Below are 13,817 nucleotides of genomic sequence, written 5' to 3' on the forward strand. Positions count from 1 at the left end.
CGTCATCAGTTAGAAATAATGAGGTAACCTCGGGGAGAAGCCAGCCGCGGAAGACACGTCGGCAAAAGTCGTCGGGAGATAACTTATTATTTTGCAATAGATTTTTGGCCCCTCTCTGACCTCCTTTCCGTGCTCCGAACCGCTTCTCGTCTTCCGCGCACAACGATTTCCTCTCGCGCAACTTACTACATTAATATAGAATCTTCCTGAGTGAGAGAGAGAGAAAGAGAGAAATGCGATTTCTTAAGTTCAATAAAAGATGAGTCCACTAGAAACTGAAGCCAATATTCTGTTACATATAAAAATATTTTTTAATCTTTTAGCGGCACTTTTTCAGAACGAATTTAATAAAGTAGCAAATCAATTAGATGCGATAAATTATACAAGTTACAATAATTTCATTATCGCAATGCAAAAATTTCAATCAAAAATCGTATATCGGGTGTGACTTAAATACCGACCACTAATTATATGTATATAGCGTACGTTATTTCTTGTACAACAATTGAGCCGAAAAGTTCTGAATCATTTTTTCTACAGTGCTAAATAAAGCGATCACTACTGCAATAATTATTGCTTCATTAAGCATTGTAGACAAAAAAAGTTCTTAAATAGTATTCACTGATCATATAGCGTTACTCCTTATAAAAAATTGAGTTAAAAAGTCCTGAACTGTTTCTCTCTACAATGCTCAATGAAGCGGTAATTACTGCAGTAGTGATCGCTTTATTTGGCACTGTATAGAAAAAAAAAAGACTTTTCAACTCAGTTTTTTTTTACAAGAAATAACGCTATGTACTTAGTGGTCGGTTTTTAAGTTACACCATGTATAGTTTTTTTCCAAATTTAATCGATCCTACATCGATCATTACTCTCACTTGAAAGACTCGCCATTGCTGTTTCCTCTCGAATTCATTAAGATATGGAAGAGCGGCGGCCTCCTCACGATGACAGAGAGAAATGAATGCGAACAGGCGGCGCGACGGGTCTCCCCCGACGCGTGGAGGAGAGTCAATGGCGCATAACTCATTATTTCGCGATAGATTTCCACCCCTCCGCCCGCCCGGAATAATTCGTCCGCCACCCCTTCGGATCGTCTTTTTCGTTCGCGCTCGACTTCCTTTTTCTCCGAGTACCGGAGACGCCGCCGCCGCCGCCGCCGCCGAACTTGGATCAATGGCGGCGCGACTCCGAAGGGCGAGAGCGAAGACCGGAAGGAAGAAGACTCACGACGGCGGAACACGGTAGTTCTCCGTAGCTGCGATCTCGAACGGGGGAGCGCACAAAAGCGGCGAACCCTTCTTTCGGGCGAAACTCAAAGTTCGGCAAAAGGGGGTGGATCATCTTCCATCCTCACGCCCCCGTCTCTCGGCGAGCCGCCTTCCCTCTTCGCCGGTCGTTCCGCAAAGTCGTCCGCCTCAGGTCCGAACAATCGTCATTGCGCATTCTGGCCGGCTGCCGTAGAATCCACTCCCATTTTGCTTCCACAGGGAGCTGCAGAATTCACGAGCGATGTTGGGAAATGGCGGTCGACGTTCGAGGGGGGAGGAGGGGAGGGGGGAGAGAGAAAACGGGAAGGACGTCGGGATATAAGAAGCGCGCGTGGCGCGCCGAATCTTCTTATAAAGTTCATCGACTTTGGCGCCGCCGCGGCGCGATGTTTCACGATTAATACCGCGCGGCCTCCCGCCCCCCAAACCGACGACTTCCTTTTTCAGGTAATGGGAACGTCGGTTTTGGGAGAAGTCGTGAGAATAATCGAGTTTCGCAGGAAGAGGGAGAATGGGCGGCCAGGGGGACGGAGAAGGGGAGGGGAGCGCTTAGTTAAGTGCACGCCAGACTCCTGATGTATAAAGTCTGGTTCTCGCGGAGTGTTTACGAGATTGCCGAAACTCGCTAAATCCGTTTTCCATACGGACTGCAATTTCGCGATTACGCTCCAGAAATTCGGGTGGGAACTATGAAAAATGGATTTAGTTGTATAATGCGCGAGGGAGCTCTGGCCAGGGCATTATATTTGGCTCCGAGCTTCCCCTCCCCCCCACTGCGATCTTTATTCGTGATCGAAGTGGCCGCAGCAGGAACGGACGGAGTCTGGTCGGACGAGAAGACTGCGATAAAAAAGAAAGAATTAAAAGGACAGATCCCAATCGGATGAACTAGCGAGTTCGTACACCAACCGGCGGAGAATCAAGCTTTCGCGTGAAACGGGAATCAAGGCAGTCGGAGGGGTGTGGGAGAGGGATTAGCGGAAACGCCACGAAAGACCTCCAAAAGCCGGTTACGGAGTCCAACATTGTCCGGTAATTAACACGAATCGAGCGACCATCGGAATCACCCCCGCACGCGACTCACGTACGTTTCCTCCTCCTCCTCCCCTTCTGCACCCCTAGCTGCTAGTACATGGAATGCGAAAGGCTATATACCTCGCTCTTCGCGCGCGTCCCTTTCCCGCGCCAGTTAACTAACAATCCGCTCTGTTTATAGAACGGTTAACGTCGTTTCAGTTGCGCCGCGACAGTTTCTTACGCCGTTCCGTTCGACTCGACGGAGTTTATCGAAACGTGCCGCTTCAATTATGGCGGCGCCCGGCCACAGTGGGCACGTCCGGGAATTGGCAATTCCGGCGCGCGCGACGTAAGAGAACGCCGGCTCGTTACAGCTTCGATTATGGCGAGCCCGGGGTATACACATACAATTCGCTAGTTTCGCGGAGGGAATTGTTCGTGCGAAGAAACGTACTACGGGTATCGACGGGCCGTTAGCGGGCGGCTTTAGTGCGCGCCGGAGATAGAAGTAGCTCGTAAAGGCCCCGATGCCGATTCCCCGACCGAAATCTACTCGATCACTTGTTGCAATAAAATTACGACGGCCCCAGGCGAGAGTAGTGCGCCGATACACCGGAACGGCTCAATCTTACCTTACGAAAATTTCTAGATTACTCTCGTTACTTTCTAGATTACTTTAGGATCCACTGGAATTTCTTCATTATAATTGGAATTTGTTATGTGCTCTTTAAATCTGAATAAGCGGAAAAGTCACTGACTGAATCAGTTACGCCTTGCATCGCCAAGAATAAGCTGAACAAAGCCGAATCCGCTGTGCAATTATCAAGAACAACGAAGTCCACTGATTCGTCAGCGATTATTCACTTATTTATTAGTTATTTCCGAGAGATAATGAGAAATTGAATTTCACTGACATTACCATAGTAAATATACTTGGGACTGATGTGTTCAATGAACAATCATTGATAATCAGTGACTATCCATCTGATTTAGAGAGTAACTTCAATCTAAAAAATATTGCAAGCTGATCCAGTTACTGATCAGCCGATAGTAACTATATTGTTATTTTAATTAAAAAATTTGCCACTGATATGTGTCCAATCATAAGATCTTTTACTCTTCTGTATATTTTAATATACATCACATCACAATTCACGTAAAAGATCCGACAGTTTGCAATCTCGGGATAAAATACCGATAATCAAATCCCGAAATCCTTTTTACGAGATTGCCGAATCGCAGCAGATGGGACAATGGCGAGAAAGGCCGGATAGAAATTGACCGAGGAGAATTAGGTTTCATCGGAAACGTGAGTTTCTATAGCGAAATTATGGCACCTGCCGGTATCTACGTCTGCTAACCGTACGGTGAAACGATCTATAGACATTTTCGCGGGCGGACTGGCCACACGAGCGGTACTCCGGGAGAAAGAGAAGGGGCGGGGGTGGAAATGGAAGGGAGAGATGAAACGGCTGGAGCAAGCTCCGCTGAGCCGAAGACGTACGTTCGACTCCAGGAGGTGCGCCGGGGGAGGGGGGAGGGGAGCGCGCGGTTCGTTCTATTGTTTAATTTAAGTGCCAAAGTTTTAACCGGGTTAAACGGCGTATAAATTCACGAGGTCCCCCATCCCCCCACCCCGAGGTCTCGCACGACTTCGTCGTACCAAACGGAGGGTCGGTCGGACGGTCGGTCGGTCGGTCGGTCGGTCGGTCGGTCGGCGTCGGCTATGAAACGGCCTGAGACCGCGTTTAAATAGCGGGACCAGGTGTGACGTCAGTGCGGTTTCCGTCGCAGCTTCCTTTTGCCCTCCCCCCCCCTCCTCCTTCGCGCGCTTCCGACAAATCGAGGGTCGAGGCCACGAATATCACCCTTGCGAGAAACTGAAAGATTCGCATCTTATCTTCGAAAAAGCGAGAAAGACCCTTCGAAGCTACGTATATTTCTCTTTTACTTTAGTTTCGCTTTAATTTGATCTCGCTGCCGCATCTAACTCAATTCTTTTTCTCTGGGCCCCATTGATTCCTGTTTGAAATGAAACTTTCAAAAACTTTCGCGCCTCGTGTGTTTGCCGCCGCGTGTGATTTCTCGGCGGTTTCACGCCGCTTGTTTCAATGAAAGAGAGGCGAAGGGTCGGCGGCGGCGGCGGCGGCGGCGACGCGGGGCGTCGACGCGGTTAACAGCGCGGAGCAAGGAGGCAGGGAGGATACTTGAGAGAACTCTCTTTAGCGCGCTTCCCATTTCGCTCGCGCGCTACGGTATACAGAAGGGAGGAAGCCGCTTGCTGGAGGGTTGGCAAACAATGAAGAGTCCCGTTCGTGGCTCGTTTCAAAGCGCGTCGGAATGCATCCGGTGACGATGTAGCGCTCCGCGGGCTCGAATCGCACTGCAGCCCGTGAGAACACGGGCTACTGACGGCGACGTGGAAAAGATTGACTCTACGATGAGGGCGGGGATGAGGAGCGAAAGGAGAGCAATGGAAACGAGAGATCCGAGAAGGAGACGACGACGACGACGGGAACGAGGACGGAACAGCGGCGAACGATACACCTCGGGAGCGCGTTTAAACCTTTTCACGTGCATTTCCGCGGAAGGCACTTTGTGGTCTCCGTCTGCGCTCGGCGAAGTCGAAGAATGCGCACTTTTCTCCCTTTCACCCTTCTTCTCCCGTGAAGCGGGAGGAAACAGGAACAGGAAGCGAAATAGATATCACATCTACGACTTCCGCGGATAGAGTGGGTGGACAAATAGCTGGTTGCGCTGAATAACGCATGTAGATATATACGAGCGGAATAAGCCAGGCCGCTGCGGCAAAAGTCGCGAGGAAAATAAGCGAAAACGCGTGGAATGTGATGTGAAAGCGAAGCCCCGGCAAGCGAGGGGGAAGTGGAAAAGTTTTTTTCGGTATGAAATTCGTCAGTTCGCAAATATCCATCAAACCTCGCCTCTCTCGCGGAACTTATTCTATTAACTAAAGCGGTGTCGGGTTTACAACGCAAACGGTTTTTATATTTATATACGTTTTATATATTTTAGGCGACATTTATCGAAGCGGTAAAGATTGCAGTAGATATACGCGAGCGGACTTTTATCAGCTCCCCTCCCCACCCCCCTCCTTCCCGCGAGATGCAACGAAATGCGATAAAAGGAGTCGCAACATTGAGAGGCACCGACGTCTCGCAATAATATCCGCGCGTCGCGAGCCAGTTCTGGTCGCTTGCATCTGGTACAAAAGAGTTATTGTCACGATCGCGCCGTATTTATTGTATCCCTTCGCGGGCAATATCGCGTCGCGCGTGGAGTTTTCGGTCAGCGTCTCGCATGGGGAGACGGGCGAAATACGGGAGTCCGCGTATCCGTCTGCGAAACCTCTCCCCCTTCCCTCCGTATCCAATGCCGTATCCGAGAGAAGGCATTGTCACGGTTACTCGGGCATTTTTCATGTTCGCTTTTCTGAGGAATAACGCCCCGAGACCGCGACCCATGCCAGCGCGCGGTGCATGTCCCGTGGAAAATGGGTGGGAAGCACATTGAACACGAGAGAGAGGAAGGAGGTGACCATATAACGCTTCGGTGCCGCGATAGAAATATCTCGGTGGGAGCGTTACGTAGTACACAGATCGACGGAATTGAACAAAGCGACGTGCACGACGGACGAAGGCGACGGTAAATTGATAGAAATGGAAGTCATAATGAAAAAATTTACGACGGGACGTCGCCGCGTCGGTCGCTTATTAATTTTATAAAAAAGGTCTATTATCGAAGTATTTTTTCATGCAAAATATGTGTGGTTTTTGTAAGGCAAACCAGAAAGTGAGAGAGAGAGAGAGAGAGAGAGAGAGAGAGAGTCATTAAAAAATATATATACGTATCAAAAAATAGCAGGTGTTATTTTTGCGTGAATAATAAAGTGTGATGTTCCCAGGCAGGTATATAATGCGCATGCGTTTCATTTTTCCCTTCCGTCGAATCTCCGCGATCCATCCGCCGTGTACACACTATACTTTCCGTAACTCTTTTTTATTCCCTCTGTAAAATTCGAATTATAGAGTTGTGTCCCGAAAGCAAAAAGATATGAATGAGAATATAAATGGAGATGTAAATCGAGCAGCGCGCGCGCGTTACAAGTTCTTCCATTCTACATCGAAAGTTCATACTTCTTCTATATCGAAAGTTCACAGAGACTTTTCGTTCATGCATTTATAAACGGCTTTCGACCCCTCAATATATTCTTCAATGCGCTCATACTACATGCATGAGTCACTTGTACATGCAGATAGGCGAAAATTCAAAATAACGCGAATATGGTTGTATAAGAAATACAATACATGGTCTGAAATAAAAAAAAGAGACAATAAACGTTTTCCTCAAACAGCGCGCCATTTCTTCGTGTCGCTTTCTAAAAATTCACATCCACGTCCGATCTGTCTTTTCATTCCGCTGAAAAATTATTAAAAAGTTACTATCGTCAAAAAGAAAAAAAGAATCGATCCGAGCAGCTTCGAGCAGACGAGTGGTATGATGAATAAATGTTTTCTTAATGGTAAATTAACGTTCCTCCCTCTAAGCTCTCTTCGAGGCATCCTCTCACTGATGGAGCGGAAATCAGCGTTAAATAGGTGGCCTCGCGTAATTAATGGCTTTATTATCGAATCAACGAACTCGGCCAGTGAAAAATGGACAGCGGGAAAGTGGAGCAGCTCTCGCCGGTGAATTCCAAATCCATTACTATCACGCGACAGCTCTGGGAATACTTTTACGGTAACCAACCGTGATTTTATCCTTGCCTTTCGAAAGGTGTTTCGAGCCAAATGAATCATTCCCCGCGCGTTATAATTTTAATTTAACTTCGGCATTAATACTGAATGAAATATCGACTTAATAACTTTTGATGCGGAATTCTTATCGAGTTTAGACAACTTCTTAGACTTCGATGTTCGAGTCAATGAGTCACCATGCGAATTTTTCATAAATACTAAAAATATACAATTTTATATTTGCGTCTCTCTCGTATATTGTGTAGAAATGTATCGCGTAATGTAACAATTCTCTTCCATTTCGCGAAATAAGAATTTCGGTAAATACGAAATTTTAGCGTGCATATTACAAATGAAAGCTATACAATTATGCAAAATGAAAATTGCTGTTATATTTAACGTTAAACAGAATCATATATTTATTCAGTACGTGAATCGAGTTGCATTGTGTAATTATGAAATTTCATTAACGTGCACTGCATTTATTTTTCTAGCTGCGATACCATTTATACTTCATTTTATTCGAGATAATGTGCATCGGGCTTCAAATAATTAAAATAATTATCATACTGTTATAATTTTATTCTGACTTGTTTTAATTATAAAGTGCGGCTCTTTATTTATATATATATATATATATATATATATATAAATATATATAAAATATGGGTGTGTGTGTGTGTGTGTGTGTGTAAAACACACACACACACACACATATACATATAAATATAATATATACAGATCTCGCGATGAAATCAACTCAATTGCAATACACATCATGATAGTGCGTGACGCGTAATTACACGCAATAGTCGCAACGTATTCAAAACGTATCCGCAGTAAACAATGCATCATGAGTCATAATGAGTGGCCGCGTTCGGAAATCATTAATATCAATGAGAGGTATCTCTCATTACCCGTCCGCCAAACGCAAAAACCCGAGCAATTTAATCATCCCGCCGAGGGACACCCTGCAGTACGTACTCCCGCTTGACTAACGAGCGTCCATCAGACGACTCTTTCGTCTTCATTTGAAGTGGACGTGCACACGGGCACGAGAGACCGAACTTCGGGATTTACTTCTTCGCACCCTTCTCCGCGAGATCATACTCGAACGCGCGCAATGATGTGTACAGGTCGCACCCGCGATGTTGTCGCGTTAAATCTTAATTTGTCGAAGATTGGCAAACCACGGTAAATAATGTGGAAAACGTATAAATACTTTGTAAATTAAAGAAAAAAATAGAGTACGCTGCTGTGAAATTAGTGCGTATTCTATGGCAAAATACTTTGCATAGTTGACCTTAATTAAATATTTGTACGTAAGTCGGGCATTTCTTAAGCGGCGGCTACAATGAGACTTTGAGACCTGAGATTTAAGAGAATTGACCAATCACGATCGATTGTTCTTCTCGTGTGAGATGAGTAATCGACTATATGATTGATCGATTTTCTTAAATCTTAAGTCTCAAGTCTCATTGTAGACGACGCTTTAGATACAAAATTTGCTAAACCTCTCTCTTTCTAAAACAAAGTTTTAAATTACAACTTCTCCACGAAGATCTAACTTTACGTCTGCGTGTCCTAAAAGCCTGCAAGAGTTCCACTCGCGAATCACTTCGCAATTTTCGCGGACCGAAAGGTTAAATAGATTTACCCTGTGTTTGTCGACGTGCACCGGTCTCAAGTGACGATCGAAAAGCAACTTGTCGGGCTCGATGTTGATGGGACTCTGTCGCCTTCCTTTGGAGCAGAGGGACCACTGCGGATTTATCAGGCCCCAAAACGACGGTCCTGCAACAAACAAATTATCATGTGTCAATTGGGTAAGACAAGACAATTGCAAATAATAGAAAATCAGAAAATATAAAAAGAACTATTGCGAACATTAATTTGCAACAAACTTTAGAAATTCTAACAGAGAAAAGAAGAGATCCTACCTAGACTATAGATAATTGCATAAGGATAACAATTTTTTCAATGGAAAGAATTGTAAAAATTTGTCGAGAAACCTGCTGAATGCGTTATTTCACCCCGAAATTTTGTATCGTATCTCCGGGGCGTCTGGGAAGTACGAGAGAAACTCGGTCGCGCCAGAGCTCCCGGGAGAGATTCTTATTTTCTCTGTTTGAGTATGAATCGTCGTGTCACGTGTCAACCGCTCAGAAATCTGAAATTTTTATAATTTCAACTTTTCCGGCTGGTCGCGCCGACCGGTCCGTTTCCTTGTCCGGCCCGCGTCAAGTTTCGCCCCGCGGACGGGATTTTGAACTCGTTTCGCCACGGCTTCTCGTACGCCAGGGACCGACGCAACTCCCTCCCCTTCCGATACTTTCGTCTTAGGGACCGACCGACCAACCGACCGACGTTCGCGTTTTCCGGCACTCCTCTGAGAAATTTAACTTTCTTCACGTCACCCGCGAGGATCGATATCCCGAGAAAGCCCGACTTAACGAATCCTCTCGGTCGCGAATCTCGAGCTCGTGAAAAAAGGCACGAACTGCATTGTGCACCTATATTTCAAATATTCAAAGTTTGCGAATAAATCCGCAATGGATCGAACACGATTATGTGTATATAAAAATCAATGTCAATTTCTATTCTCAGTCGAACCTCGATAACTCGAACCTCTACAATTCGAAAACCTCTATATAAGACGAAAATTTTGTTCATTATCTTCCACTCCATTTCGGAAAATTTTTATGAATCAAAATAAAACGTACTTTAACCCGAATTATTTGTCAAATATTTAGATTTATTATTTTACCTCTGCAACTCGAATTTAAAGTAGCCAGACCTCTACAAGCCGAAGTTCACCTCTTCGCCCCTATAAATCGAACTTCTATTGTCGCTGTTTCTACAATTCGAAATTGTATATAGCTATGTATAATCATAAGTAATAACCTGGTATTTGTTTTATGATTACATTTATTATATGTATGCAATAAATAATTCACTGTCAAATATTGAATTTTTTTCCCTTTAGAAGCCATTATAATCGGAAAATTATAAATTATAAATTCTCGTATAAAACCTCCGTAAGTCGAATTTTCATATGTTAAAAAAACAATAAGTAAGTAAGACAAATGGGAATCGACGTGGTTATTGGTACGCAATGTTTAACATAAAATTTACTTTATTCTAAAAGTCAAACGTTTCGGCTATCTTTTATAGCCATCTTCAATGACAATTTACAATAATTACATTTAACTCTCGCTCTTAAATGTAACTATTGTAAATTGTCATTGAAGATGGCTAAAAAAGATAGCCGAAACATTTGATTTTTAGAATAAAGTAAATTTTATATAAATTAAATATTGCGTACCAATAATCACGCCGATTCCCATCTACCTTACTTACTTATTGTATTTTTTTTTATAATTCGGGGAATCTTATTATGTTTATATTGTTTCATATGTTAACCCTCTTTTACTCGAATTTCGATAAGTCAAAAATTCTATAAAAGTTCTCGAAAAGTTTAGCTCTTCCCTTGAGATTCGAGTTATCGAGGTTCGATTGTGCTTGCTTATGTGTATCATCTATATATATCCGAATCCGGCTTAAATTATCACTCTATATTCCCTGAAATCCTAAGAAGAATTATAAGTCGCGCGCTTTAATCCACTCATTCTCACGAGAGATAATGAACTTTCCACTCATTCTCACGAAGGATAATGAAACGTTTTACCTTGAGCGAAATTTTAATCTTTCTAATCATTTTTTTACGAAACCACGGTCGGCGACTCTCGTGCGGCAGCGATTTATTCGCACCACGTCAAGGGTGAACGATAAATTATTAATATAACCACTCACATAAGTGACACGCCGAATATGTCGAGGCGGGAACCTGGCAATATGACAACACGCGAGAAACTCGTACACATACTGATGCGAGAGATATCATTGTACAAAGAGTGCCCTATAAAAATCTAGACTTCCATTCAGTCTAATTAACCGCAATTGATTCATTCATAAAAGGAAGACACGCGCGCAAATTATTCGCGCCGAACTGCAATTAGTCGAAATAATTGTGATATCGGAGTAAATATAATTCAACATATAATATTCCTCATATTGATAAAATTAATAACCACTACTTCTATCAATTTTGCAGCGAGTACACTAGATGTGTGAAGCATTTCAACATTTTATCATATTGATTACACAGAAAGCTCATTTGCTTGTTTTTTTATTTATCAGCAGAAAATCCCTCTTACTTATCAATATCATTATCGTGATTATCGGACTTGTCGCAAAGTGCTCGAACTCCAATGTTCCTCGTGCTGTCGTACATTACAAAAAACAGTTGTATATAGACACTCGTACACTAGATAGAGAGTCAGAATTACGCAAACAAAACCGATCATTTTAGATTACCCGATACATGCGCGCAGCGGGACAGGTGTGCGAACGCGAATACGTTCCAAGCTCATATATTAACACTGAGGATCCACAACGAGAGAGGGGCGAGGAGGGGAGGGGGGAAGGTGGGTACGAGGGATGACACGTAATGACATCCCGGCACGCGAACATAATCAAAACTTACGGCCCCGATATAAACGTGCGTATCGGTTCAATGGCGGGCTACCCTCTGGACGGGTTTCGCGCACGAACGCACCCACGTACGCACGCACGCACCCACCCACGCAGGCTCGCTCGTGTGTGACAACAATGACACGTCGACACTTTAGTGTCGTAATAGCGATGCAATTAACCTCGTTGTAATTAGCATTTTCGCGCTAGCACTTTTTTCATCTCCGGCTGTCACGTGAGCTCCCCGCGCATGACGCGCGCGTGTACGATTCACTTTATCGAGCGGAACTCTTTAATTAAATATAATTACAAAGAATTACGTCATATGTTATCATATAGCTATTATAATAAAAAGATATATATATATTTTTTTTCATTATTATATATATATTATATTAGGTGGGCCGAAAAAAAATTTTTTTAATTGATTCGTAATACCCTCCCCCCTTCCCAAAGTTAGCTATAGACCTCAATATAGTCTGGGTAAAATTTCATCGAAATCGATTAACATCTTCGAGGTTGCCTCTCGACTTTGAAATTAGTAAGTTTTTGCATTTTTCTTACAAATTTTTAAAGCAAATGTGTATTTTCTTTACACCAACAACTTTACAATCGATTCATCTCATTATTCTGTGCCTAAAAATATTATAGCTACCATTATCAAGAAATCAATAGTTTATGAGATGTTTCATATTATATATCAAAATACGGCACGATAAAGTATAAAATATCTTGTACAATATTGATTTTTCGATAACTTTAATACTTTTATGTACAGACTAATTAAACGAATCGTGTTATGTAAAAAAAATATAATTCCGGTTTAAAAAAAAAATCGATGTGATCTTGATCTGAGCTTAACCCCGCCAAAATAAAATCAATGATATTTTCTCATGTCCCCCTTCGAACCGTACAATTTTTATTTAAAACACTTTTCCATATCTATCATATTTTTCGATAAATCTTAATGTATTATTTAACGATATATTTCGGATCCGTCATTTTGAAATGTATATTTCTGACCTTGGATTCATGTTCAGCGACCAAATACAAATAATACTAAACTGTATTGAAATTCAAATATTTTTTCGAATTTTGACACATCTATGAAGAAATGCATAAACTTACTAACTGCAAGGTTGAAGGGCAACCTGAAGATATTAATCGATTTCGATGAAATTTTATCCAAACCATATTGAGGTCCATAGCTTTTAGGAGGTATTACTAATCAATTTTCAAAAAAAAATTTTTTGCGGTTCACTCTATAATATATATATGTGTATGTTTTATACGAGATGTGATAAAAAAGATATGATAAATATTGAAATAAAAAGAAACCTATTACATTAGACAACTTAAGAGTACAATTAGTTTCCTTCAAAATACTCCTCCTCGCTTCTAATACACTTATCCCATCGTTCTTGTCACTTGCTAAAACAATACTGCAAGTCCTCTTTCGTAAGTACCTTTCATTGTGCTGTCGTAGCTGCTCTTCGATGTTTCAAAACGTTTACAGTGAACTCTAAATATTATAAAGGCTTATTAGAATGTTTAAGAAACATATAGAATGTAGAAAAAGACGTGAAAAAAATGGGCAAACGGTTTCGTCCTCCATCATGAAAACGCTCCGCGTCATACATCATTTCTGATATGACAATTTCTGTCAAGTAAAAACATTGCGGTATGTCCTCATCCACCGTATTCAACGGATTTTTGCACTGTATTTCTGGCTTTTTCCCAAAATCAAAATGATCATGAAAGACAAACGTTTTGAATCAATTTAAGACATTGAGGCAGTCACGACAATTAAAGGCACTTATGAATAAGATTTCCAGTATTGCTTTAGCAAGTGACAAACAATAACGATGGGATAAGTTTATTAAAAGCGAGGGGGAGTATTTGAAGGGGACAAATTGTAATTTGTCTCTGAATGCCATAAGTTTCTTTTCATTTCAACATTCGCCGTATTCTTTTTATCACCCCTCGCACATGTAAATTGATTTTGACGCCTATTGGAAGAGCACCACCTTCCCCAAGCGTTCACATTCGCTTTCAATGTAAAATCACTAAACCCTACGCATCATAAATCTCAATTGGCTGCGGCGGTGGTGAAAAATGGGCTCATATGACGCAGAGGGATATTATTTCTTGATTTATTTTTCTGAACAAGTTGTTACACATTCCCCGGCACGCTCTTTATAACTTTCCTCGCACGTGAAACGAGAGAGAGAGAGAGAGCACG

At 42.5% G+C, this 13,817-nt stretch overlaps 1 protein-coding gene across 3 annotated transcripts in view; it reads right to left on the reverse strand.

The window, feature by feature from the left end:
• The window catches only part of LOC105452601 (carbonic anhydrase-related protein 10), a 156,167-nt gene that overhangs the window by 43,394 nt on the left and 98,956 nt on the right, over window positions 1-13,817 (reverse strand). For all 3 annotated transcript variants that reach the window (XM_011693876.1, XM_011693875.1, XM_011693874.1), the window contains exon 3: window positions 8,700-8,836. In XM_011693876.1, coding sequence (XP_011692178.1) covers window positions 8,700-8,836 — 137 coding nt within the window. The remainder of the gene's footprint in view (window positions 1-8,699; window positions 8,837-13,817) is intronic.

The sequence above is a fragment of the Wasmannia auropunctata genome, unplaced genomic scaffold (assembly GCF_000956235.1).
Source record: "Wasmannia auropunctata unplaced genomic scaffold, wasmannia.A_1.0 LD336028.1, whole genome shotgun sequence".
NCBI classification, from domain to species: domain Eukaryota; kingdom Metazoa; phylum Arthropoda; class Insecta; order Hymenoptera; family Formicidae; genus Wasmannia; species Wasmannia auropunctata.